This window comes from Apodemus sylvaticus, chromosome 6, assembly GCF_947179515.1.
Source record: "Apodemus sylvaticus chromosome 6, mApoSyl1.1, whole genome shotgun sequence".
Classification (NCBI taxonomy): domain Eukaryota; kingdom Metazoa; phylum Chordata; class Mammalia; order Rodentia; family Muridae; genus Apodemus; species Apodemus sylvaticus.
In genome coordinates this window covers 94,157,138-94,182,014 of record NC_067477.1, presented here as the reverse complement: position 1 = coordinate 94,182,014, position 24,877 = coordinate 94,157,138, and the positions used below count along the sequence as shown (strand labels likewise).

The 24,877-nt window shown below is 43.3% G+C and overlaps 1 protein-coding gene and 1 long non-coding RNA gene across 2 annotated transcripts in view; one reads left to right on the top strand and one right to left on the bottom strand.

Moving 5' to 3' along the window:
* The window catches only part of Myt1l (myelin transcription factor 1 like), a 394,986-nt gene that overhangs the window by 261,926 nt on the left and 108,183 nt on the right, over window positions 1-24,877 (top strand). The window contains exon 9 of the mRNA XM_052186010.1: window positions 16,042-16,403. Within this exon, the coding sequence (XP_052041970.1) occupies window positions 16,042-16,403 (362 nt within the window). The remainder of the gene's footprint in view (window positions 1-16,041; window positions 16,404-24,877) is intronic.
* Window positions 1-24,877, bottom strand: part of LOC127687414 (uncharacterized) — a 95,154-nt gene that overhangs the window by 50,345 nt on the left and 19,932 nt on the right. The window lies entirely within an intron of this gene.

The following is a 24,877-nucleotide window of genomic DNA, read 5'->3' as shown; positions in this document are numbered from 1 at the left end:
GTTCAAATTAGTTTAATTTTCTGGAAAATGAGCCCACTCTGTTGTTCCTACCCAGTTAGTTAAGCTGTTTCTGCTGACCTTCTCAGCATAGGCAACTTGGGGACAGGTAGTGGGCTCAGGGCAGGCAGGTTCCCTTGCATCTGTCAGAGCTCCTCCAGAGATGAACCCTGTTTCTGACACTTCAGAGATGAGAGAGAGAGAGAGAGAGAGAGAGAGAGAGAGAGAGAGAGAGAGAGGGGGGGGAGGGAGAGGGAGAGAGGGAGGGAGAGGGAGAGGAGGAAGGAGAAGAGGAGGGAGAGGGAGAGGGGAGGAGGAGGGGGAGGGAGGGAGGGAGGGAGGGAGGGAGAGAGATTGAGAGAGAGAAGAGAGAGAGAGAGAGAGAGAGAGAGAGAGAGAGATTGTCACTAAATGAACAGGGACTGTAAACACCAAACACACTAAGGGCCAATCTTTATGTCTGAAATCCTGAAAACCATTAGCATTTCATGTCATTAATGAGGACAATGGGATTGTATTTTTATCTCACCTAAATACATAAAAATAAATGCAGGAAGTTAAGGATTTTTAATTAGAAAATGGCATTCTTAAAATTTTTCTAGGGAAGGGACCGAATCAAGGAAATAAAGTAATCCTTGCAATTTATGGTACTTTGAAACAATTAAAAATTAAAAGCATTTTTTGCCATTACTCAAGTTCTGATTATTGAAGTCAAGTTTGAAAAAGGTATTGGGGATTCGGTATCCAAGAGGCAGTTCTTCCTACCTTCCAGGCACATCCGAAGACTTAGTCCCACTCTGATGTTAGTCAGCATTCAGCTGGTCCATGCCATGCAAACTCTCCACAGCCACTACTGAACTTTAGTTCCTCTGGGGACAAACCCAAGTAACAGACCTGACACAAAGTGGGACAAGTATAGACTGCAGGGGACCAAGAAGATGCGAGCAGCTGGCAGTGCTGTGCTCCCAAGCAATGTCTCTGACTAGTTTGGAAACTTATCTAGATTTTTATCTCAGAAATTATTGCATCTGGTCAGGAGCCACATAAGGCAGGTTTGAAGTGCTCACCAACTTCTGTGAACATGTAGAAGATGCTATGGACCTACATTCTAAAATAATATCGTGCCACACTACTTTCAGAAGGCTGACTGCATAGGTGGCCCTATTCCAGGAAATATCATTAAAGGTCAAAGAGATAGCTGCTTGCCCTCAAAGATCATATGATACTTCAACCATAACATATACAGAGACAGGAGCACACACATCCAGGGGGGCAGGCGGTATTTCTGAGTTCTGTCATGGCCCTGAATACCACAGAGACAGAAGCTGGCTTAACTATGAAGGACCCTGGCTCTGTTCTATTTCATGCCCCTTAAAAATGCACTCTGCCAAAAAAAAATATAGATTTTAATGTAAGAAAGCATCTTAACAGCAATAGTCCAATTTTCTAACGTGTTAGAAGCAGGAAGACTTTTTAACCACAGTATTGTCTTTTTCCATCTGCAATGTTTGATAAGACACATTAGCCACCTTTCCAGAGTGTCTTCACATATAGAATAACACCCAGTTCCTCCTAGCTAAGTACAGGCTACGTCATTCACGTGACTTATGAATCTTTGGCTACCTGGAGGATCATCACAGCTCTCCTCATCACAACACAATACAATACTGTGTTGTCTCAGACTCTGATGAGGTGCCTACTTCAAGGTCAACTTTAAAGGTGTCAACTTTAAAGGTGCCAACTTTTAAAATTTCTTCCCAGGGAGACTGTGCAAACTTGAGAAGACAGGTGAATTCTGTGTGTTTTTGTCTGGCCTGATGCTAGCCTCTCACTCAATGTGTCTGGGAACCTTTGCAGCCTCGGAAATGAAAGGGAGGCAGATAGGGGGATGATAAACAGATGTTAGAGCATGTTCCACAGGTGAAAAGATTGGATTAGGTTATTATATAATAACCTGCTATGGCTTTCCCATCTCCACCCTGGTAATCATGGCCGGTACCATGTTCACCAAGGATTACCCAAAGCAGGGGCTCAGTTTCTTCCTGAGGGACTTCATCTTCTGCCAAAACTTCCACAGATGTGATGGTTTGAGCTGCAAGGGGTCTGTGAGGAAGAGGAGGCAGTATACATACATGTTCTGTGTAGCATGAGGAAGGAGGAAACATGGCAGGATATTGGAAAGAAGTTGAATCAGTTAGAAAGAGCCACACAGGGCTTGAGATGGACGGAAGGAACCACGATGAATCAGAATGCCTGAAACCTCCGATGTCCCTTCACTTAACCCAGCAACTGATGCTTATTAGACATCCAAGTTTCCAAGCACCTATGGGGGTCATAGAAAACAATCATGTCACAGTGTTTTAGTCTGTGTTCTAATGTTATGAAGAGACACCATGACCAAGGCAACTCTCATAGGAAAAAGATTGAGGGCTTACTTACAGTTATCAAGGTTTTTGGTCCCATTATCTACAAGGCAGGAAGCATAGCAGCCCACAGGCAGAAATGGAGAAGTAGCTGAGAGCTCCCTCCTGATCCACTGGCTGAGAGACAGCCTCCAGACTTGACATGGGCTTTTGGGTCCTCAAGCATAGTCCCAATGACTCACTCTTCAACAGACCCACACCTCCTAATTCTTTTAAATAGTGCCATTCCCTTTTGACCACACATTCAAACCTATGACCCTACAGGGGCCATCACAACCTGTTCTCTCCAAGGGAGTGAAGAGCAGAACCTAAATAGCTTAGAGAAAAAAAATCACACAGTATAAGCACTAGCCCTTCCCTGTCTGAAGTTCTACTCTGTAGAATAAAATGGTCCCGAGATACTGCCCTGCATAGAGGAGTCAGCCTCAGGCTGGGTGATGGCAGTATTGGAATGAGCCCACTGCCCAGGAAGAAGGCAGGGAGAGCTCAGAGGATGCTGCGGGGAAGGAGAGCACTGAGGGTGTGGCTGCTAGAAGAGTACAGCACCGAGGGCCTCAAGGTTAAAACAAATCACTGCTGAGGTCCAGGCCTTAGGACGGCAGGGCTTATAATTCATTATAAGCATGGAAAGGTGCTCAGATCTCTACCTGCCAGGCAATCAAAAGAAGCTATGAACCCGACAGGGTAAGGGAAAGTAAAGGGAAGAGCAGGAGGGAAGGGATGGAGGCAGGAGAAGGAAACAAGCAGCAAGAGATTTACAGGAGGATAAGGGGAGGAACTGGGACAAGAACCAATGATGACTGACTAGAAGAACCAGGTGTTTCAGAGACCATCTGGCAACCTGTCTCTGAATCCCAGGAGGCTGAGGAGAATGAAAGCAGCTTCTGACAGAGGTGTTAGCATTTGGTGTTAGTAGAGGCAGTGGCAGGGCAATAGAGAGAGGAGGGGAACTCAGAAGTTCTAGGGAAACAGCATGGGCACAGGGACTCACTAGGAGTTACCAGGAAGAGGGGCAAGACCATGCAGGTTTGCGCTAAACAGAGAACTCTAGCCCATGTACACAAAAGTCTTACTATCTCCCCGTTGTCACTCAGACAGGGGTTCATCCAATCACCAGGAAGGAGTGCAGCTAGTTGAGAACCTAGATGATTATTCCTGTCCAATCCAGAGTCTCTGTTTGGCATGACAGTCATTTTAGGAGAAACAAATTTAAAGTGGGCTATGCATCTTCACCCTAGGGTGCCCATGAAGGAAGCATGAAAGCCAATGTATGGCCAGCCAGTCAGTACACAGGGAGGACATGGCATTCCCAGTGAAGCTAAGCCTCCCTTCCACGAGGTCTTTCTGCTTCTGAGCCCAGCAGAGGCCAGAGCTCCGGTGAGTTTCTACCTAGATTTATCTTCAGAGCGAGACATACAGAGAGCAGGGAGGGCAGCCTTTGGCCCTCTGAGGATTCTCCCTTTACTGGGCCAACTTAACTCTGGATTGCATCTTCAGAACTGCGTCCAGGGCCTGCCAAAGCTCACACTGGGTGATCATCACTGATGGTACAATGCTGTCCACGTCACTACAGCCTCTGTCTTTTCATTCCAGGCTCTGATTTTGATGTTTTGTTTGTTTGGATTTTCCTATTGATTGCACAATGCCACATGATTTTGATGTCATCATTCATTGTCATAGCACCTATCAAACCCTGAGAAGCAAGCATGCCTAAAGGGTCCAAAATCTGGATTCTGTATTCTGTATACTTACTTATCTTTCCCTAGTGCCTGGTATCCCTCCATATCCTTACATCTATAAGACTCACCTATCTGTAAGAGAATGTAATGAGTCAACAGAAGCTGTTACAGGAGACACCATGGACTTCAAGAATGAAAGGCCCTCAGCCATCAAATGAGGCATGGTTCTTCCCCCTCTCTGTCTGTCTCTCTCTCTCTCTCTCTCTCTCTCTCCTCTCTCTCCTTCTCACACACACACTGCCCTCACACTTCTGTGCCTTCACACCCACACTGTCCTTACATATGCTAACTTTTCATGCATCCATCTCACAAGCCCTGCCCTCACATGAAGGGTAGATTTTAGCTCCTTGGTTTCTTATAAATGTGTTCCAGGGTCAAGACATAACTGGCATAGTTAGGCCTATAGCTCCATCTTCTAGAAGTCATGGAAGAAGCACTGGTTAAACCCAAGAAGCTCCTGTGACCATGGGGACACTGCCACTTTGAGTATAATAGCATATAGAGTAGACAAGTCCTTTGCCAAGGACACAGCCACACTGTCCAGCATAAATCCAAAGACACATCTTTCCACTCAGCTAAAGAAGGCCCAGAGCTGTACTATCATGTGTGTGCTCAGCACACCCTGCACCTTTCAGGTCAAGCATATCAGTTTCAACTTGAGCATATTTGTGTAGTGAGACCAGATGGAAATGATACTATATGCTGATCTGGCTGAGTGAGTGGGCTGTGTTCCCAGCAATTGTCTATCCAGACATGTTCCTTTTTTTTTTCTTTTTCTTTTCTTTTTTTTTTCAATTGTATTATTTATTTATTTATTTATTTTCATTCGATGTATTCTTTATTTACATTTCAAATTATTTCCCCTTTTCTGGGTCCCTACTGCCCACAAGTCCCATAAGCCCTCTTCCCTCCCCCTGTTCCTCCATCTACTCCTTCCCACTTCCCTGTTCTGGTATTCCCCTATACTGTTGCACTGAGTCTTTCCAGAACTAGGGGCCATTCCTCTGTTCTTTTTGGACATCATTTAATATGTGGATTATTTCTTGGGTATTCCAATTTTCTAGGTTAATATCCACTTATCATTGAGTGCATACCATGATTGATCTTTTGAGACTGGGTTACCTCACTTAGTATGATGTTCTCCAGCTCCATCCATTTGTCTAAGAATTTCATGAATTCATTGTTTCTAATGGCTGAATAGTACTCCATTGTGTAAATATACCACATTTTTTGTATCCATTCCTCTGTTGAGGGACACCTGGGTTCTTTCCAGCTTCTGGCTACTACAAATAGGACTGCTATGAACATAGTGGAGCATGTGTCCTTATTACATGCTGGGGAATCCTCTGGGTATATGCCCAGGAGTGCAGACATGTTCCTTTGAGCTGATGTAACCAGAGTGTCTAACAGTGAGAACTAGAAATGCAGAGTGTGGCTAGGCCCTAAGAGACACCTTTTCCCTCTGTAATGTACATGTCAGTTTTCATTTTGGCCAGGTAAAAAAGATAATTTTTGAGGCAGAGTTTGATTTGATGCGATAAGTCTGACCTTAGGTGTGCCACTACATTTTATAGGTTAAATGTGGGTAAAATGTTTTTTTAAAGTTCCTTCCTTATACAAGTTATGGTTTAACAGGATAGTAGGTCATAATGAAATGAACACATTTTGAAGACTCCTTAGCCACCTGAGCTCTTTGGTTAAAATAGAATCTCACTTAAAGCATACCCCTATTAGTCTAAAAGCATTCACTGACCAGATTAATCTGCCAATCTTACTGCTGAGGAGTGGCTTGGCTGTTGGAATAGCTTCCATATCCTCAGCATTCTAACCTTACAAATGTCAAGGATGATCACTACTTTTTATGGACAAAAAAAAGAAGTTGTATACATTTTACTGAAAGGTAGAAGCTGGCAGGACCAAGCATGAAAGCTGGTGGGCCAGTGCCAAGCATTCTGCAGTCAAACAACAGAAATAGAAGTTTTTAATGCACTCTCCCCTCTTGTCATGATGGGAACCCAGAATAATTGATATATGGCAGCATCCATAATGCCTATAAAAACCTTACATTGATACAATAAGCCAGCACCAGCACACGTGAAAGAGTCTAGGTAGTTTACATGAAATATCTTCCATGCAGAATATGAGATAAATACTCTTGAATCCTAGTCTGATCAGGACTGACTTGCTAGAGAATCAGGAACTTGAGATGGGCCTTACTGATGGGCAGGAAAGGAAACCCCAGCAATAGGACTCATGGATGAACAGAGAACTCTAGAATGGGAAGGATGAAGAAAGGATGGCTATGATAGTGGGATCTGACTGGACCAGATAGCAACATGAAAGTGAAGTTATAGACAAGTTAACACAGTAGCCCTTGCCCTAGTTCAAGGTAGGGAAAGTACACTGAAAGAATTTACTGCTTCACACATCTCATGTGAACAATTGCTGGGAATCTGGCTTCTAAAAGCAGAGGGTGCCAGGGGAGAATAACAGGGAAAAGAAAACCAACCACATTATAGTAAGAAAGCTATAGAAGTGATGGAAAGTCTTGTCTGATCCAATAGTCTTTGCTCCTGCTATAGGCTGAATCTTCTTTGGCATAAAAAGCACAGAAAGCAGTCAAGGGTGCCTATTATAGGGAGCCTCTGAAGTCTGAGAGTGCATAGGAGCCAGAGTCTCCTGAAAGGGGGTGGAAATGGTTAGAAAGCATGGATGACCCTCCATTTGTGTAAGACGCTTCTGTGCTCCATATGGCCAGTAAACCAGTGTAGTTCATGTGAGTGGTCAGCCTGAGACCCACCTTCCAATGAGTCCAACAGGATTCACCAAGGCATTGCATGGAAAATCTAGAGCAGGCAAGAGGGCAGACAGACCACAGCTGTGGAATCTGGGCATTGCATTTGTCAAGACTGGACTTGCCAATGGGAGTTTGAAAAAACAGTCTCTGAAGAGTCAACCAACATTCCAAAAGGAAAAAGTGAAGCCTTCATCATCTGGCTGCTGGGCAGAGCAGCCTCTCACATCTGCATCTGATGTCACAGTCAACAGTTTCACTGTGAATGGGACTGGACAGACAAGAGGCCAGCCATGAGAACAACTTGATGAAACCAGAGTTAGGTATGAAGCAGATTTTTAAAAGATGGTAATAGTCTTAAAATGAAAATATAGTTTATTTAGAAAATAATTAACTTCAAGAAATCATAAAAATAAAAGTGTAACAAATTAAAGCTCAAAAAGATTGAAAACAAGCTTAAAAAATTGCTCACTGGAATGATGAAATTATGAAAAAAAATAGAAGAGCCAAGCAAAGGAGGTGAGAGAGCTAGTGCAGGAAATATGGCCTTCAAATAGTGGTTTTACTAGAACAGAGCAGTGGGCAGGGAAGAAGGTCACCCCAGCCTCCCAGAACTCTGAAGACTCACATGATAGAAGTACACACATTGTCCAACAAAACCCCCTGAGGAACCTCAGCGTTCACCCAGGGCTGAGGACAAGATCTGAAATTGTGTCACATTCTAACTTCACTGACAGCTGCACAGCATCACAGGACACAAGAATGCAGAGAAGAAATGAAGTTTTGAGGAAAATGTCTTTGCTATTAGAATCACCCCAACAATTCTGTGCAAGGGTACTAGCCCTCCATGCATCCATCCTGCTTCAGAGCCTGAGATGACTTCCAGTGAGGACAGCTGGAAGTCAGAATGCAGAGCCGGCCCAGTGAGGAGAAGAAGAGTCCTCAGGAAGACACACAAAACCATGACTGCAGGAATGTTGACCTTGTGTGTGTCAGCAGAGCAGAAACTTATACACGGGAGTCTAACACCTAACAGAGTTGAAGAATCAAGACACACACAGAAAAACTAAAACATTCACAAATGCAGAGATAATATGCTGGAAAGAAATCACAATCAGTACAATAGCCAGTACTGCTGCCTGGGCAGACCTAGGTTTTGTGGTGGTCATGGGAATATCTATGGACTGGCAATGCACCTGTTCATCTGTGGAGGTTCGTGTGGAGCTCTTATCTCTCAAAGGAGCCCATTAGGCAATGCTTAAACTGAAAGCCAGGGAGCATGACATGAGCCCTTACTCAGAGACTGTTGAAGAAGCAAAGAAGACATGTGGAGGATTACTGGTTTTCAAGCTGTCTCTTTAAATGTGCAAATAAACACCACTGTAAAAAGCAACCGTTAGAGTGTAAATAGGATGGCCTGGAGAAAAGCTAGTGCAGAAATCTGACAAGCCTGAGAAAAGTTGTGACTCAAGAAAATGTACTTGACTTCAAATAGAACTTTAGCAATTGGAGGAAACACTTGCATATGAATGCTAGTAAACCAAATACCTGCCAGTGCTGGTTTAGAAAATGGCTCTGGTTCTGAACTGGGATCCTGCAGTGACCACCAGAGTTGCCTCTACTTGTTTTCTTGAAATGAAAGCAATCAGAGTATATGAAAGAAAGTCAATGGTTACAGTTATTTTAAACTTTATTTAAGTGTTTGAATTACTGTTCAAGGCAGCATATGTCTAATAGTGGACTGTATCATATAAATACATTTTTAAAGATTAAAAAAGTATCTGACTTCTAGAAGTTGATATTCTATAAATCTGAAAGTAAAAATCAAGTATGCATCTTTGAACATTTTCTTAAATATTTCCAGTGCCTAGAATATTTATGATTTATGACAAGTTTAAACTAAAAGTGGCTATGAAGCTTTCAAATAAACTAAACATCTGTTAACCATCCTCTACAGAAGGTGGTGAAGAAAATTACAAAAATATACTAGTATGTAGTTACAGCTGAATTAGTTTTACTTGTGTGTGGTTAAGTATATTGTGAAGCAGTTTGAAATTCTCTTTAATTGAATAATGCAGTTGATTAAATTATTTTGGAAAGTATCTTTAAATGTTTTTTGTACTCTACAAAGAGTCTTGATACCAACCTAGAATTCTCAGCACGAGTAGCTCCTTCAGGAGCCAATGCTGGGCATCTCCTGACTGAGTCAAGGAGCTAGGCCACCGGTGTTGAGTCCTTTAGCAGTCCCCAATGACCCCACGTCCTGGTCCATCCCTCATTCACAGGGCTCTTGATGCTTTTTAGGGTCTCGGGCATGCTATGGCCAGCCTTCCATCAGGGATACAAGAGGGACAGGGCTCCTAGGCAACAAGCTCAGCCCTCTTAGCCCTGGTGCTTGGCTTTCCTCTCCATGGATGCTTAGGAGCTGTGTGCATTGTGCCCGTAGGAGTCTGTATATTTGCATGTCTGTGTCTTCCTCTCAGTTACTGGGACATCTCAGAAAGCCCTGGCAGTCCTTGTTGTCCCTATGCCTCCACTGAAACCCTTGCAGCACTGTCCTTATATCAACAACCACAGTGCTGTGTGTGCTGGCAGGAGGGTGGTAGGCAGTAGGTCTGGCTAGAGATGCTGTTGGGATGAGCAGCAGTGTGTGGTGACAAATAGTTTCACAGTATTGTTTTCCTGAGAAAAATGGCACAAGGGCCTTGGACAGAATCCCATCCACCAATGTCTACCCCAAACCTCATTTCCAGCCCCACCTTACTGAGGCCACCTGCCAGCTGAAAATGAGGGAACACTTTAGTGCACTAGCCTTAGTTGCCTCTTCTCCTTCTAACCACCAATAAGCTAGTAGATATCAGATTTTCCTCCTGGGTCCTCCCCATCAATTGGCACCAGCCACTACCAGCCAAGGAACTAGGATAGAAGGCCAGGGGTTGTTCTGGCCATTGCGCCTTCTTCTGATCACTTGAGCATGGTACTTGTTCATCCCATGCCCAAACTAGGAGAACTATGACTCATACCACTCCTGCATGTTTTTACACCCCCTAGGTCCCATTATATTATCTGCCAGTTCATTCCCCACACATGGCCATGTTTATCACGTTTTACTTTCCTGGGGCCTTTCGTGATCCTACCAACTTATCCTGACCAAGAATGACGAGACAGCTAGCACCATCCCCATCTGTCTATCTTCTTACTCATGATGCAGATCACAGTCCCTCTGCCTCTGTCCTTCTCTATGTCTATTACTGCCTCTGGTTCTCTCTCTCTCTCTCTCTCTCTCTCTCTCTCTCTCTCTCTCTCCCTCTCTGTCTGTCTGTCTCTCTCTGTCTCTCTGTCTCTTTCTGTCTCTCACTCTACCTTTTCCTGTCTTTGTCTTTCCCCCCTCTCTGTGTCTGTCTCTGCATTTCCCTGTCTCTGTCCTTGCCTCTCTCTACCTATCTCTTCATATGTCTTTCTCTGTATCTACAGCTCTCTCTCTCTCTCTCTCTCTCTCTCTCTCTCTCTCTCTCTCTCTCTCTCTCTCTCTCTCTCTCTCTCCTCTCTCCTTCCTTCCCCATAGTGTATCCCTGTGTATCCTTCCCTCCCCCAGGGACCTATCTCTGCTGTCTCATGACATTAGGATCATGTGCACTGCTCAGGAAGATGCTTCCTGAATAAATAAGCACACAAAGTCCCTCAATCCTCATGCAGCAGATGCTTCCTGAACGCCTACTTATTATATAAAAGGTTTTATAAAGTGCCATTGTTAATGGCCCTTATAATAATACAGAAAGAAATCAGGGCAAAATTAGCAGATGTTAGAAGTCATAAATCCTGACGTGGACAGAAAGGAGTTATAGACCCTGCCCAGAGGAGTGGTCCCAGGCAAGGTGGTCAAAACATCCATCCCTTCAAGAGGGAATCAAGAGCCCTGCCTCACAAAGTCATTGTGAGGGTTTAAAGGAGATAAATGTCTATAACTTCTGCTACTTGGGAGTCAAAGAAGTAGAGAGTTCAAGGACAGCCTTAACCTATTGTGAAAACTGTGTCTCAAAAAAGAGAAAGAAAAGGAAAGGAAAAATAAAAAGGACAGAAGAAAGAGAAAAAGGAAAGGTAAAAAATGAATTGGAAATGTAGCTCAGTACTATACCAACATGTGTGAGGCCCTGAGTTCTACCCAGAGGACCGTAAAGAAAACAGTGTTCATATATGCCGTGAGTGTCTCATCACTGACATTCTGGACTGAGCTGCAGAAAACACCATCATCTATGAGTAAATGTCCTGCCAGTGACAGTATAGGCAGAGCTGCAGCTGGAACTCGGGACTTCAGGACTGTGTTAAGTATTACACAATGAAAATGTTAAAGGCCACACAGGAAATGGTTACCTGTGGCCATAAAGAACCATTAGAAAGCTCTGAGCTAGCTTAGTAGCCACTGGACACCTACTAAACACCGCTCCTAGAGAGTTCATGATGTGCCTATCTCCCATCCTTTCTTATCAGTGACTTTAGCAGAAACAACGAACAAAGGAGAGGTTGCTAAACTCATTTTCAGTTATTCTGATTCTGTTCGTGTTTAGTACCTATATAGGGAAAGCACAAGTTAAAAAAATAATAATTCTAAGAACCCAGGATCCAGCCTTTGAGACTCTGATGTTTTACCATTCAAGCCCATGGAGGGCATAACCACAGCAAGTAACTCAATTCCAGAAGAGCCCACCACAGAATACACAGAACTATTCAAACAACCTAAAGACAAAGGCTTATAAGTGTTGCAAAGTTAAGACACTCCTGGGGACCCAGAGACTGAGCTGGAGGTGAGTGGGGTAACCATTCTTGGTCCCCACTGGTGGCTTCATGTTGCTATAAAGAGGTTAAGACAATGAAACCAGACACCCCATTTCTGATCAAGCACCATTTCCTATCTCTATCTACTTTCAATGTTCTGTTCTATGTCTGGACAGAGATATTACAGACAGTTTGACTGCAGTTTGAGGCGAGTCTAGATCCTGGCTCTCTGAGGTGAGGCCACAACTACGATTGTCTCTGGTGCCCATATTAAGAACCTGTTAATAGAAATACTGTGGAAAAATTATAAAACTGTTTCCATCAATGCAATGCTATGAACTACAGTGATGTCAGCAGGAGACTTATTTGCTAATTCCTTCATATTTCTACTGTGTATAAAATATAAATGCAGTTGAATTACAGTGTTCATGCTGTATTTTATATGAACTGATGGGGCTGGAGGAGAGGAAGAGCAAGCACTAAAACTGAATTTGATTTCCAAGCCACATTTAATCCTCAGGTGTGTGATGCTTGAACACTAGGAAGAAGCTTCAGTACACACCAGAGACCAAGTCACAAGACCACTCTGTCCCTCAGGGGTGGGCATTTGCCCTGCAGGATACTCTTTCCTGTGCTCTTCAGGACTAGCAGGTCCTTCTAAGTTTGGCTTCAAGAATCTTATGCTGCCTTCCAAATTCCAGGCCTCTCCACCATGGTCCAGCCTCAGCCTCACCCTCATCCTCATGGTAGCCATCATTTCTTCACTTGCTTCTTACACACTGAGCAATCCAGAAAAACTGTGGCACTCTCAAATGAGTGTCCAGGAGCACATTTTGTGTGAGGATGAGACTGTCTTGACCACATGATAACTACTACCCCTGAATACTTAAAATGTGGCTAGTAACGCAGAAATTGGACTTTGAATTATGTTTAACTCAATACTGGTGTGTGATGAGGCTACTGTATTGCTATCAGTAGAATACAGGTTCTCCTGTCGCCTCACTGGAGAATAGAAGTAGTATGTGATCTGTAACCCCACTTGGACATTCTACACTCTCATCCTTCACCAGTGAGGACATAGGGGATTGTCCTCTTAGTGTTCACTGGGCACCTACCACCAGACAGTTTTCACTGGATACTCAAGGAAGGCCTGCACCTTGTAAGGCTATGCCATATGATTCAAAAAGATTAAAGAATGAGTGGCTGAACTGTTTTCTAAATAATAATTGCCCCTGGATACTCTTTGCATGTAGAACATGAGGAGAGAAGCCAAAGATATTAACTGTAGCCCTCACCTGGATGGCTTTATGGCTGCTTCAAGCACTGCGCCACTAATTCTACTTGGTTTTTTCAATTTGAGGACATCCCAGAACTGTGATTTTGTTGTCATTCAGAAAGACCTGAATGATGGACAGACACCCGGCTGTGCCAGGACCCAGCACTCTAGGTGCATGTGTGAGGATGAAGCTGCTTCCTCCTTCTGCCAGGCTGCCACCCATAAGCAGATGCCATAAGCAGAGAACATGAGTTTGGCAGGATCCATACCCCAAATGCAGGCCCAGAGTTTCTCCAGGCTTCTGTTGACCTCAAAAGGGTCCTAAGTCAGTCTCTAAAATATGTTGAAATGTCTCTGGTCTCGGCTTCTCTTGTTCCTTTAAAAGTGGACACCAAGAGCCAGCAGTCAATGAGAAACGTCTGAGAATGTCTCAGTGTGCATAAACGACATAGAGAAACACCAGAGTGACAAACAAAATGAACTGACAGGAAATGTGTCTTATGCCAGTTAATTTGACTGTTAACCACACTGAACCCATATTTTCCAAAATACAGTTGAAGACAGTTTACACTTAATATATGTACCAATAAGGAGAGAGGTCATCCTTGTTCGTCTTAATGACCTCATATATTAGGACTGTGAAGGTCTCGTGTCCCCTAATAATCTAGACGGGTGAATGCACGCCCTGCCATAGAGCCCAGTGTGTTAAACACAATGCCTACGAGGTGCTCATTCCTCAGCACTCAGACCCATGCAAGAGGGTCCTATTACTAGTTTCAAGTTATGCTCTGTTCCTTTCATCTCAAAAGAAAGAATTCAGCCAAGAAATGTGGATAGCTTAAAAAAAACTATTTTATTTTATTTTATTAAGAAAAGAAGCAGAAGAAGTACCCTCCATACAGCTTGGAAGGGGCAGATGACAGAGCCTGGATTTGTTACCTTTGCAAGAGACTTTTAGAAATATTTGTGATGATCCCATTTATGGATGACTGATGACCCTCTCCCCTTTCAAGGGATAGTGAAGCAGACAGATCTCTCTTTTAGGCTTTTTCTTCCTATGATCCTTTTATAAAACCCACACATATGTTAAAACTACTATGTTTTTAAAAAGCTCTAGGTCTTTTGAGGCATTAGACTCTTCATTGGTGTTCATATAATGCAACTGGGAAAGTCTTCAGTATCATAGTTTCTGATATATCAGGCAGAAACTGATAGTTCTTCAAGGTTGCTTAACCATAAGGGGACTTCTGATCATTAGGAGACACAGCTGTCAAGATAAAACCACATGTTGAGAGTAGCAGGTCATTACATTATCACTCTGCAGCAAACACTGTCACAGAATGAGGACCTAGTCTGGGCCAGACACTAAACGCAACTCTTCATGGTTACTGTTGGCATTTCATGATTACGGTACCAGTGTGAGAAGAACACAGGTTTTTCAGTTTCAGATGGTAATTCTTAGGTACAAAGTTGAATATCTGCCCAAAATTACTCACCTGATAAGCCCTGCCCACAGGCAAGCTCTATTCATAATGATCCAGCATTGCAGACACTCTCCTACAGCCTGACTCCAGCACCCACCCTCACCTCTTTTCAAGGGGGGGGGGTGATACCTGTTATTACCATGGGGTCTCAGAGTGCAAAGGAGGCTTCCTCAAGCTATGGTGTGCAGTATCTCTGGAGTCAGCCATCAGGTTACCCTCCTCAGGGCCTAGCCCCTTGCACTACCCAGATGTCACACAGGCGTCCCTTTACTGGCCATCTCCAACGTCACTCGTCTCGGCTCATCATGCTGGCAGCTTGCCATGGCCTTTCCGACACACGAGTATGACAGCATCAGTAACTGCCTGCAGAACTGCAGACAGTCTCACAGTCACCCACTGAGTGGTTCTCCCCCTGCCTGAGACATCACACAAACCCCATTATTTCCCTCTCTTGCCTCTAATACTCTCAGCTCTCCTGGGCTTGTATCTCAGTTTTCTGAACTATACTCTGCTTTTTCTTCCATTCATATTGTTTGCAGAGGATTTTGATATGTATTTGGGGGTCTTCTTCTCTGCCAGATGGCACTTTACTACCCTTCAGTGTTCTTCCCAGCATAACATCTTGCTGGCATTTGATCATCTGCCAGGATAGTGAGGACTAGAAATGATACTACTGGCATGTCAAAGTGTGACTAAACCTCACAGGCCTGGAGCAAGGACCTGTCCATTTGCATCAACATTTGTTGAGTAGCACAGGATTCATAGGATGGCACTGGCTGGCCAAGATCTGTGATCATGTCATCATTCCTAGGTTCCGAACTTGAGGCAACCCAAGTCTGAAGGAATCTCTTATTGTGCTGGCCAGTTGAAAGGGGAGGTCACATGGCACTCTAGGCGCATGCATTATTTCTCATAGCATGTTGGACACCTATCTGCTCCTTATTCCTTGAAGCACATACAGGATTTATGATGATTTTTAAAAAGGAAAAACTAAACAGGTAACATAGTTTGGACAAAATAATCCTTCCTCAGGGAAACGCTGTAAACAGCTTGGATAGAGGGTCAGGCCCAAATTCATTTTAATGTAATGGCAACTGCCACTAATCACAGCCATTCTCTGGAATCTGGAAGACTATAGATGGAACTGACATTCTCCAGGATGGACAGAGGCCAGGTTTTACATTTACTAACTATCTAGTGCTATTTAGTAGACGGAATCTGGACACTGAAGTGCCTGAGATGCAAATGGAGGAAGGGTTTCATGGCCCTCCTCCTGACCTAGGGTCTCCATGCCACCTGGAATCACAGTAACCATGAGCTAGAGGACTCCGGTTACATCTAATGGCAATTAGACAAACACAAGCTGTATTTCATTGTCACACCATTTTCATTAGCAGAACTCTGTGTGAGAGAACAGCAGTACCCTGGCCCTCTGCATTTGCATGGTGACATTCATACTCAATCCCAAATATATGCAAGGCATCCCATTGCTCTGATAATTCAGGCAGTAACATAAATATTTTTCTCTGTCCTTTTCTTTTATTTTTTTCATCAGTGTATATGGTTGTCCCTTGGCTAAAAAAAGAAAGACGCAAGATAAACAACCCCAGGAACCTGCTCCCAAGCGAAAACCATTTGCAGTAAAAGCAGATAGTTCCTCAGTAGACGAATGCTATGAGAGTGACGCTACTGAAGACATGGATGATAAGGAGGAAGACGATGATGAGGAGTTCTCTGAAGACAATGATGAGCAAGTGGATGATGACGATGAAGATGAGGTGGATAGGGAAGATGAGGAGGAGATCGAAGAGGAAGATGATGAAGATGATGATGATGAAGAAGATGGTGATGATGTAGAAGAGGAAGAAGAGGATGATGATGAAGAGGAGGAAGAAGAGGAAGAGGAAGAAGAAAATGGTAATCTTTAAATACTCACAAAGCTTAGGCCATGCTTTGGGGTCAGTTTTTTTTTGCATGAATTTTCTAGTGTTAATATCCTTGGCTTCCTAACAATTCCAGGATTAGGTTTGCTCAACACCAAATGGATAAACTGCTTATGTGAACTTAAGAGTTTATCTCAAATAATTACCTTAAGTTATCTTCTGGACTTTAGATTTTTATCAAATTGTTATTTAGATTTGTTGTCATGGCAATTTGCTGAACTATTTATGGGAAAATGTAGAAGAAAACTCGTCTAGCATGTCTGATGTTTCCGTTGTTCTGTCCACCAGGTGCTATGACTGAAGCAAGCATGGCTGTTGGCACAGCATTAGCTTCCAAGCCTCTAAATATGAACTGGAGGGACAGAGTCTGTCTGCTGACTGTCACAGCCATACTTTGGTGACTGTTATATGGCATGGATAAAAAGAGATGTTACTTAAAGGAAATGGTTGGAAGATTGGCTGTTTCTATATTTGAGAACCAGGTTTCTGGTCTGAGATAGTATATTGTGAGTTGTACAAGCAAAGTACAAACCTTCTGTGCTTACAGGACATGGGTGGCTTCCATAATGCACACAAGAGTATTCATTTATGGATCCACTTTTCTGTTAGCACAAAACTCAAAATTATGATTTTTCAACCCTATCCCAAAGATCACTTCTTTTCTGGAATGAAGTTATGGTTTTCTTCTGATCATAGATAAAGCTTTTGTTGGCTTAGGGTTTGCTTCATAGAAATGCCCCAAAATGACAGCAATAAGAGAATACTTTTTTCTCACCCTGGTCCCTTGGACTTAAATCTTTTCAAGAATATAAATTCCAAAGCAGCTAACTTCCAGATACAAATCAGTTATCTCATCCTTTAGAGAGACCACGCCAAATGATCGTGAAGTGAGCCAGATGTCAATACTGCTATGTGAGGGCATAGATGAGTGTGCCTTGTTGTTAGGAATCATGAACTTTATTGGGCAGTCCCACATTGTTACAGAGCCTTAAAGTTATTACTGATAACAATTTGCTACTCACATTTGCCCTTAGTTCTTTCATATGAACACTGTGAGTAGAAGCTAAGCATGTTACATCATAACTTGTGCCAATAATTACTGCAAATGCTACCCAGTGTGCTATAGACAAAGGTGCTGATGTCACTAATGATCTGCTGAGAAGTTATTGCAGCCCTATGTAATGAAATGTGTGGAATGAGAGAGAGGAGACCAGTTAAGCAAATATTTAGGGACACAGTGTCAGCTGTGTGCAATTCTAAACGATATCTTTAGTTGTCAGTGCTGATGAGTGATTTGTATCTTGGCTGTGTGGCATCATTGCAATCATATAAAATACTCTCTTGCATATTCTCATCATGTTTGGGAAGCAGGAGATATTAATGTTCAGGGTTATGAACATTTGGTATGCACAAAGAGTCTTGTCTAAATTTAGAATCTGCTCCACATTCTAAACTTAAATATTTCAGTTTTGTTTATTTGGGGTCATAATTTAGATAATACACCTTTTGAATATACAAAATGACATGTTTTGAAAGGTACTCAGAAGTCTTATTGAGATACACAACAATGTGACTGCACAGGCTTGAGTTGTTCTGATTTTAGCACCTAGATCCTAGTTGCATAATGAGCTCAATAGCAAATCAGAACCAAGAAATTTTAGCTGTACTGACTCAAGCAACTGGGCGAAGGACAGAATAACCAAACAAGCAATTTCATCATAACCCCATGGGTCCAGATTTCTAAATATCAAGCATACCTGGCCTGGAACTTATACCCAGGCACCTAGTCCGTGGTCAGAGCACCATGTGTAGAAGCAGAAGCCCCTCAGAAAGGAGCAGCGCAATCCTAGATATGCAGTTAGCCACTGAGGAGCAGAACTCAACCACTGCTCCTCAGATAAGTGATCACCTGTCAGGTGACTTAAAAGACCCAATGAATTACTGAGGAGGAGCTCTGCTACAAGACTAATCTGTGCTACCCCCAGTGAGGCACGGATGCCCTTGCCCATGTCCTTCATAGAAAGTGAGGCCCTGTGCTCCTCTCAAGCACTCACTCCTGTGCTTCCCAGGCCCAGTAGCTGCTTTTGGGGAGATTCATTCCCCATGATCCTGATTGTTATGGGTGTTTTGGAGGGGACACCAAAAGCTTGTTTGATTTCTCAAATCTTTGACCATCAATGAACTTCCCTATAAGCCTCCTGAAGAACTGGTCAGAAGCTTCTGCAGTGGAGAGAAGTCTCCATTGAAGAGCCTGTAAGCTTGTGTTCCAAGACTGCTTAACTAGCATCATGCAGTGATGTCCCAGTGCTTTACCCTCTAGTTTATTTCATAACCTTCCAGGACTGGCGATCTCCATCAGGGGAATGTCAGAGCTTTGTTGACAGAACAGCTATTCTTCGTGATCAGACTGTGAGTTGTGCTTACAATGTTATAAAAGAAGCTTTGAGAGGCAGAAATCCGTCAGGCTCCTATTTTCACATCCTCACTATGCACACCCTTTTTCCTTTTTTCTTTTTTGTTTTATTTTGTTGTGTTTTACCATAATGTAGAAATCAGTGTCCAAACTCTAGCAGTAAATACAGACTTATCCCAGAGTAGCGTGCCAGGAGTATACAAAGTACAGAGATGCAAGGTTCCTGTAGTATGCAGAAGCTGCCACACTTTTTAGTGAGTCACTGTCCTAAGATACATGTCTCTATGTTCCTTGTGGGTAGTATCTCCAAATCTCAGGTTAAGCCTGCATCAGATTCCTCTAAGGCTGGCTGTGTCTCATTCTTGCCATACAGGCAGAACCTCAAATGAAAAACAAGGAAGACAGGGAGCCTCATGAGAAGAACTTAGGCAGCCCATGTGTAAACCACAATTTGGACAAATACCATAGCAGAGCAGATGATGTTCAGTGTGAGGAAGCTGGGGCAGTGACTTGAGCACAGGGAGAAAACTTGAACTGGCACCTGCCTGAGGACCCGGCATGAAGGAAGCCTCAGGTCATCTGTGCTGATAGGGTGCCACTATCATACTGTGTCCACCCAGGAACCATTTTCCCTTGACTATAACTTGAAATGTGGGGATCTTTTGTTTCAGATAAAACACACTTATACAATTCATCAGATTATTATGAAAGGAGCCCACTAATTGTAGAATAAACATTTATAACATGAGAATTATTCCATTTCAAGGATCTTTAAGAATTGGAGTTTACACAAGTCAAATGGCCCTGACACTGAGTTTCTTATGAGTACATGTATTTACAAATATTATATTTTTTTAGAAATTGGACAAATCACAGGCTGGTCTCTTACATAGTCTTATTTTCAGAATATATAGTAGAAAATGCACAGTACCTATCCAATTCTGTTTATTAAATAGCAGTTATCTATCCTAAAAGTGAGTCACCACTCTATATTCCTAATAGTCTTTATTAGCAGATTTGGCACATGCTATGATTAAGGTCTTATAGAATCCCTATAATGAGAAATACAAACTCACGGCATAGATAATGCATATAAGGTATAGTTTCTTTTCATACTCCATCCACCAAGAACAGTTGCCCTTTAAAGTATTGTGTGTGTGTGTGTGTGTATGTGTATACACACACATATTTATGCTTGTCCTTTTGAGCCCACAGGAGGGTGAATTCTCGAGGAAGAACTAGACAGTGCATAGTCTAGACTGAGCAAGACAAAATGACTATCCTCCTTATCTCACACTGTTTCTTTAAATGCTCTGCTGCTATTGATAAAATGTCGGGGTCCCAATGTGACTTCTGCCTCTGGCATCTCAGGACAACCCTGAACACTGAGCACTGCAAGCCTGTCCCAAAGCCATCTGGTGAATCAATGCAGGTGCCACTCCCATTAGGGTGCCTGGCCTTTCAGATTCCACATCAGTTAGCAGCCATGGGTGTGGCATTCTTGCAAAGTCATTTGGAGGAGTGGATTGTTGTGAATGTCAATATTAAGAGCTTTCTCTGAGATGCTGGACATTTGCTCAAGGCCAGACAGAATGAAAACCCATAGCTGGAGGCAGAGTGAGAGGGGCTGCCTTTGTTAGAGCAATGCAATCTCCACTGCTGTGCCTGGAGTAACTGGGGAACTGGTGGTGCAGACCTGCAGACCCTGTTCTCACAGTCTGCACTATGAAGCCATGAGGTCTACTTTATGAGACCATCTTTAGTGATCTCACTCTTCAGTAACTCAATCTCAAAGACCACACTGTGTGAATCCCTCCCCACAGAAGCATCTTTCTAACTGTAAGATTTTCTGGGGTGTGTTTTTTTTTTTTCAAACAGAGTGATGGATAAGGCCCCAGCGGCCCTCAGGTCCTGATCTTGTGTGAGGCAGAGGCTGCTATGGTCGTGAGGGAAGAGGATAAAGGTGCTGAGCGGTCTGCACTGAGGCCTCACAACTCCCCAGTCTCCCCTCAGGGTGCTGCTCTCCATATTGATTAGCCAATTATCCTTCTGTATCTTTCCCAGGGACAGGTCCCTGATGAGGGAAGCAAGCTGAAATGCAGACAGACTGTGAAAATCAGAATTAGCCAGCCAGTGTTCTACTGTAGTCAGCAGAAAAAGCAATGAGTTCTGAGACCAGCACAGCACAGAGATGATGTGTTTAGTATGCAAGCCTTCACCTGAGGAAGGCTGTGGTCACAGTTGGGAGGAAGAATATGGTGGATTTCATCTTCTTAAAATTAACCTTCCCAATATACGCAAAAGCCTTTTGTGGGGATATTGGAAATGTGTGCTGAGGTAGATTGTGCTGTGGCTTGAGAATAGGAAAGCCTTTAGCCTCTAGTAGGATCTTTCTAAGTCAGTCCATAACAACAACAACTACAAAATCCTGCTCCATAGCATCTAGTTTTTGCTTAAATATAAAATACATTTTATTAAATTTCATGACTGTTTGAGTATTATAAAAGAAATCATAAAACATGATGAAAATATAATGTCCCATACCCTTAAGATGCAATCGCATTCATAAAGTGCTGGAGGCTAGCCTTCTCTACAGTAATGAAATCAGGATGTCACATGGCTGGTTGTACAGTCCACTGCAGAAACTCAGCAGTGTATTTGGTGTGTCTCGTTCATTTCCCTTTTAACCCACATGCTCTGTAGTCACAGTGACGTATGGTAGCAGGGGGCTCTGGCCTCTGTCTGTGCCACTCAGATTGAGAAGGTCATCCAGCCTCTTAGGGCTCTTGTAAAATAAGATCCACCCCCTCCTTCTATGTCTTTCTCTGCGGCCTAAAGCAGGCACAAAACACAAAATATCTTCCCAAGTCTGCACTGAAGTTTGCAACTGTAACATTGCAGCCATAATCAAAAGTGACCATATAACAATCTCTCCTGCATTCACTCAGTTTTGCAACACTCTAGACCTATGGCTGTGCCCACCTGGAACACTGGCCTAGTCACACCTGCCCCGCCCTGGGGAAAATCAGTGCTCAAGACCATCCCCTTAGCTCTGAAAAGGAAAGGGGTGCCTGAGTGTCAGGCAGTGAGGAACAGTGCTCTCTGCTAAGGCTGCACCAGGACAAGGTCTCAAGATGTCTGCCCACAGTCTTAAACATGGAGCATGCCTCCTGCATAGGGTTTACTTTTCTTTTTTGCTTCAATAAAGACTGAGTGAAGTAAGCAGAAACACACACAGGCCTGGAAGAATGCAGAACTGAACATTGTACACCGAAGTGGTAGCTTTGAGAATTCACGTTGAAGCCAAGAACACATTTGGATGCTGAGGATTAGTAAAGCATATTATAGAGAAAACATCCCAAATCTATCTCTGTAGGCTTCCTTAGAAGTGAGTCAGAGTCTCTCAGGGATGAGGAAGGGAAGACACAGGGTCCCCTCCCAACCCACCACATTGACGTAAGAAACCCACTCATCTAAGCTCTGCTCTGGAGATGGAAGGGCCAGGATTGTTACACCTACCGCTTCAGCAGGCTGTGCAGCCATGCTGACACCTGTTCTGTGGACAAGTAGTCCTCGAGGATGGCCAGTGACCTGTAGAAGAGAAGGACAAACAGACAGAAGAGAGGAACAGGATCAGACAATGAGTGACACTGCTGAGAGACAATCAGGCAGAGTCAGGAGGACAGAAACAGCAGAGGGAGAGAGAGACAGACACTGAGAGTGGGACAGGAGAAACTGCCCAATGTCATTGTCATCTCAGAGAGCTCAGGTGGGAGGATGTGACTATCCTATCATTTTTAAATTTTCAAATCTAGATAATCCAGCGTCCAAGTGTCATTAAGAAGCCCATCAGAACCTTATAAATGAAATTTAATTCACATTCCATTAATTTAGTTCCCTAATGAATGAAAACGTTAAGAAACTGAGTTCAGTTTTTACGTTAAAAGTGGCTTGGTTCCTGGTAAAAATTATTTCTCTTTCAATCTCCCTCATTTCATTGTATAGGAAATTTTGCTTTATTTACAAAATAGATAACTAATAGGTGGCTACAGTTGGTAGGAAGCTTGGTAGGAAGCTTGCCTATGTCTTTTTATTCAGCCATTGACTACTACTACACAACATGGAGAGGATGGTACAAGTCTGTCCAGCACTCAAGAGGTAGAAACAACAGGTAAAGCCAACCTATAGGTTGCTGTTTCCTATAGGAAGCCTTGTTCCTCTATGCTGGTCTACAGTCCTAGAATCAGTGTGCCTGAGAGTAAAGCAAGGATGCTGAGGGATGAATCTTTCAGTGTCAGTGTCCCTGCATGGCTAGTGCCTGCCTTCCTCCCATGGTGCATAGTCCCTGCAGAAGAAACTTGTCAGCCAGGGAGAAGTCAGGGGAAGCAGCCATTAGCAAGATTCAGACCCCGACCACTATAATAACTCATAATACAGGATGCATAACCAGCCTTATAACCCCTAATTAAAGGACCAGAAAGTCTCCTTGGATGATTTCCCTCATCTATATGTCAGAGAATGGCATGCGGACTGCATAAAAGTATCAGAAATCATTATAGGGGTCCTAGGAGACTGCCACCTCTTAGAGCAAAACTAGACAGTGGGATTATCTGGAAGTTGCTAACAACCACTGGTCTCAGGACTCATGAGACACTGTCACCTTCCCAGAGTTCAGAATAAGGCTTCTGGTACTGGTATCTTTACCTGGTGTGGCAAGTCCTGGCCATGTTCCCATCCTCTGTGCCTAGTTCTTCACATACTACACTGGCCATAGGACCTTGGGTTTTCTGAATTCTAGCCTCTGTAGAAGTTTCCTTCCTCATGATAAAAGCCCCCCCCCCAGCTTCTTGTCTTCCCTATATTCCCAGCCAGAATGCTGAGACTATGAAGGGTATACTCGTTTTCTATCTGTTCAACTTCTATGACTACAAACAGGTCATTTTTTGTTTCATTGTTGAGTTCTAAATGTGATATATATATATATATATATATATATATATATATATATATATATATATGCATACACACATACATACATATGTGTGTGTGTGTATTAATGCAAGTCATCACACCCAGCTTGTGTGTGTGCGTGTGCGCGTGCGTGTGTGTGTGTGTGTGTGTGTGTGTGTGTGTGTGTGTTAATGCAAGTCATCCCACCCAGCTTGTACAAAATGTGAAAACCAGAGCATTTGTCTTCAGTCTGGTGAGAAGGCTGGTCTGGTGCCCTTTCCAATGACTCCACCTTTTTCTGTTTAATTAGGAGTCAGAAATGGCAGCATTTAGTTGGGGTTAATGGATTGCTGCTAGAACTCTACAGATATCTCTTCATCCATTATTCTGTCTGTACCTCAGTGTGCTGGGTCAGACTTTCTGTGAAAGGTATGTTCCAATGATCAACTTAGCTGCTGCACCTTAGTACCTCGGGAAGTTTAGAGAATATCTAAATTCTTACTTCCTTTCAGAAGAATATAAACTTTAAGACAATGTCAGGAACCAGGATCATTTCTGAGCAGGTGACTCAGTGGAAGAGGAGGGTGTCAGAAATATGCCGTTATGAGCTAGTTTGTGTTCTCTCAGCCCTGATTTGGTAGGCAATGCAAGACCGTGTCAGACCTTGTTCAGGAGTGACAGAGGCATTGGCCATGCCACAAGCTAGATTGATTTACAAGGTTAGATTGACAGCAAAGTGCACACAGGCATGGAGCAGACAAAATCAAATACTGAGTTTGCTTGTCTTCAGACAAGGAGCTCAAGTTTTCAATGTGCAGACATGGGTAGGATGAAGAATGAAGTCAGAACAACATAGCTTTCAGAAAAGAGGCTGGAAATCCACTTGGAGCAATTGTGTGTGACACATCAAAACCACTTCCCAGGATTCAGCAGCAACAAAGCAAAAGGCTCACTGGAAGGAGCTGCTGTGGAGCAGGAAATGGACAGATCTATGGAAACTGGAACTGCACTTGTATTCAGTTCAGCATCCCTCTGCCTGTCCCAGTGCTGCCCTCTCCAGATACCTCCTGCTTGTCCAGTGTCCT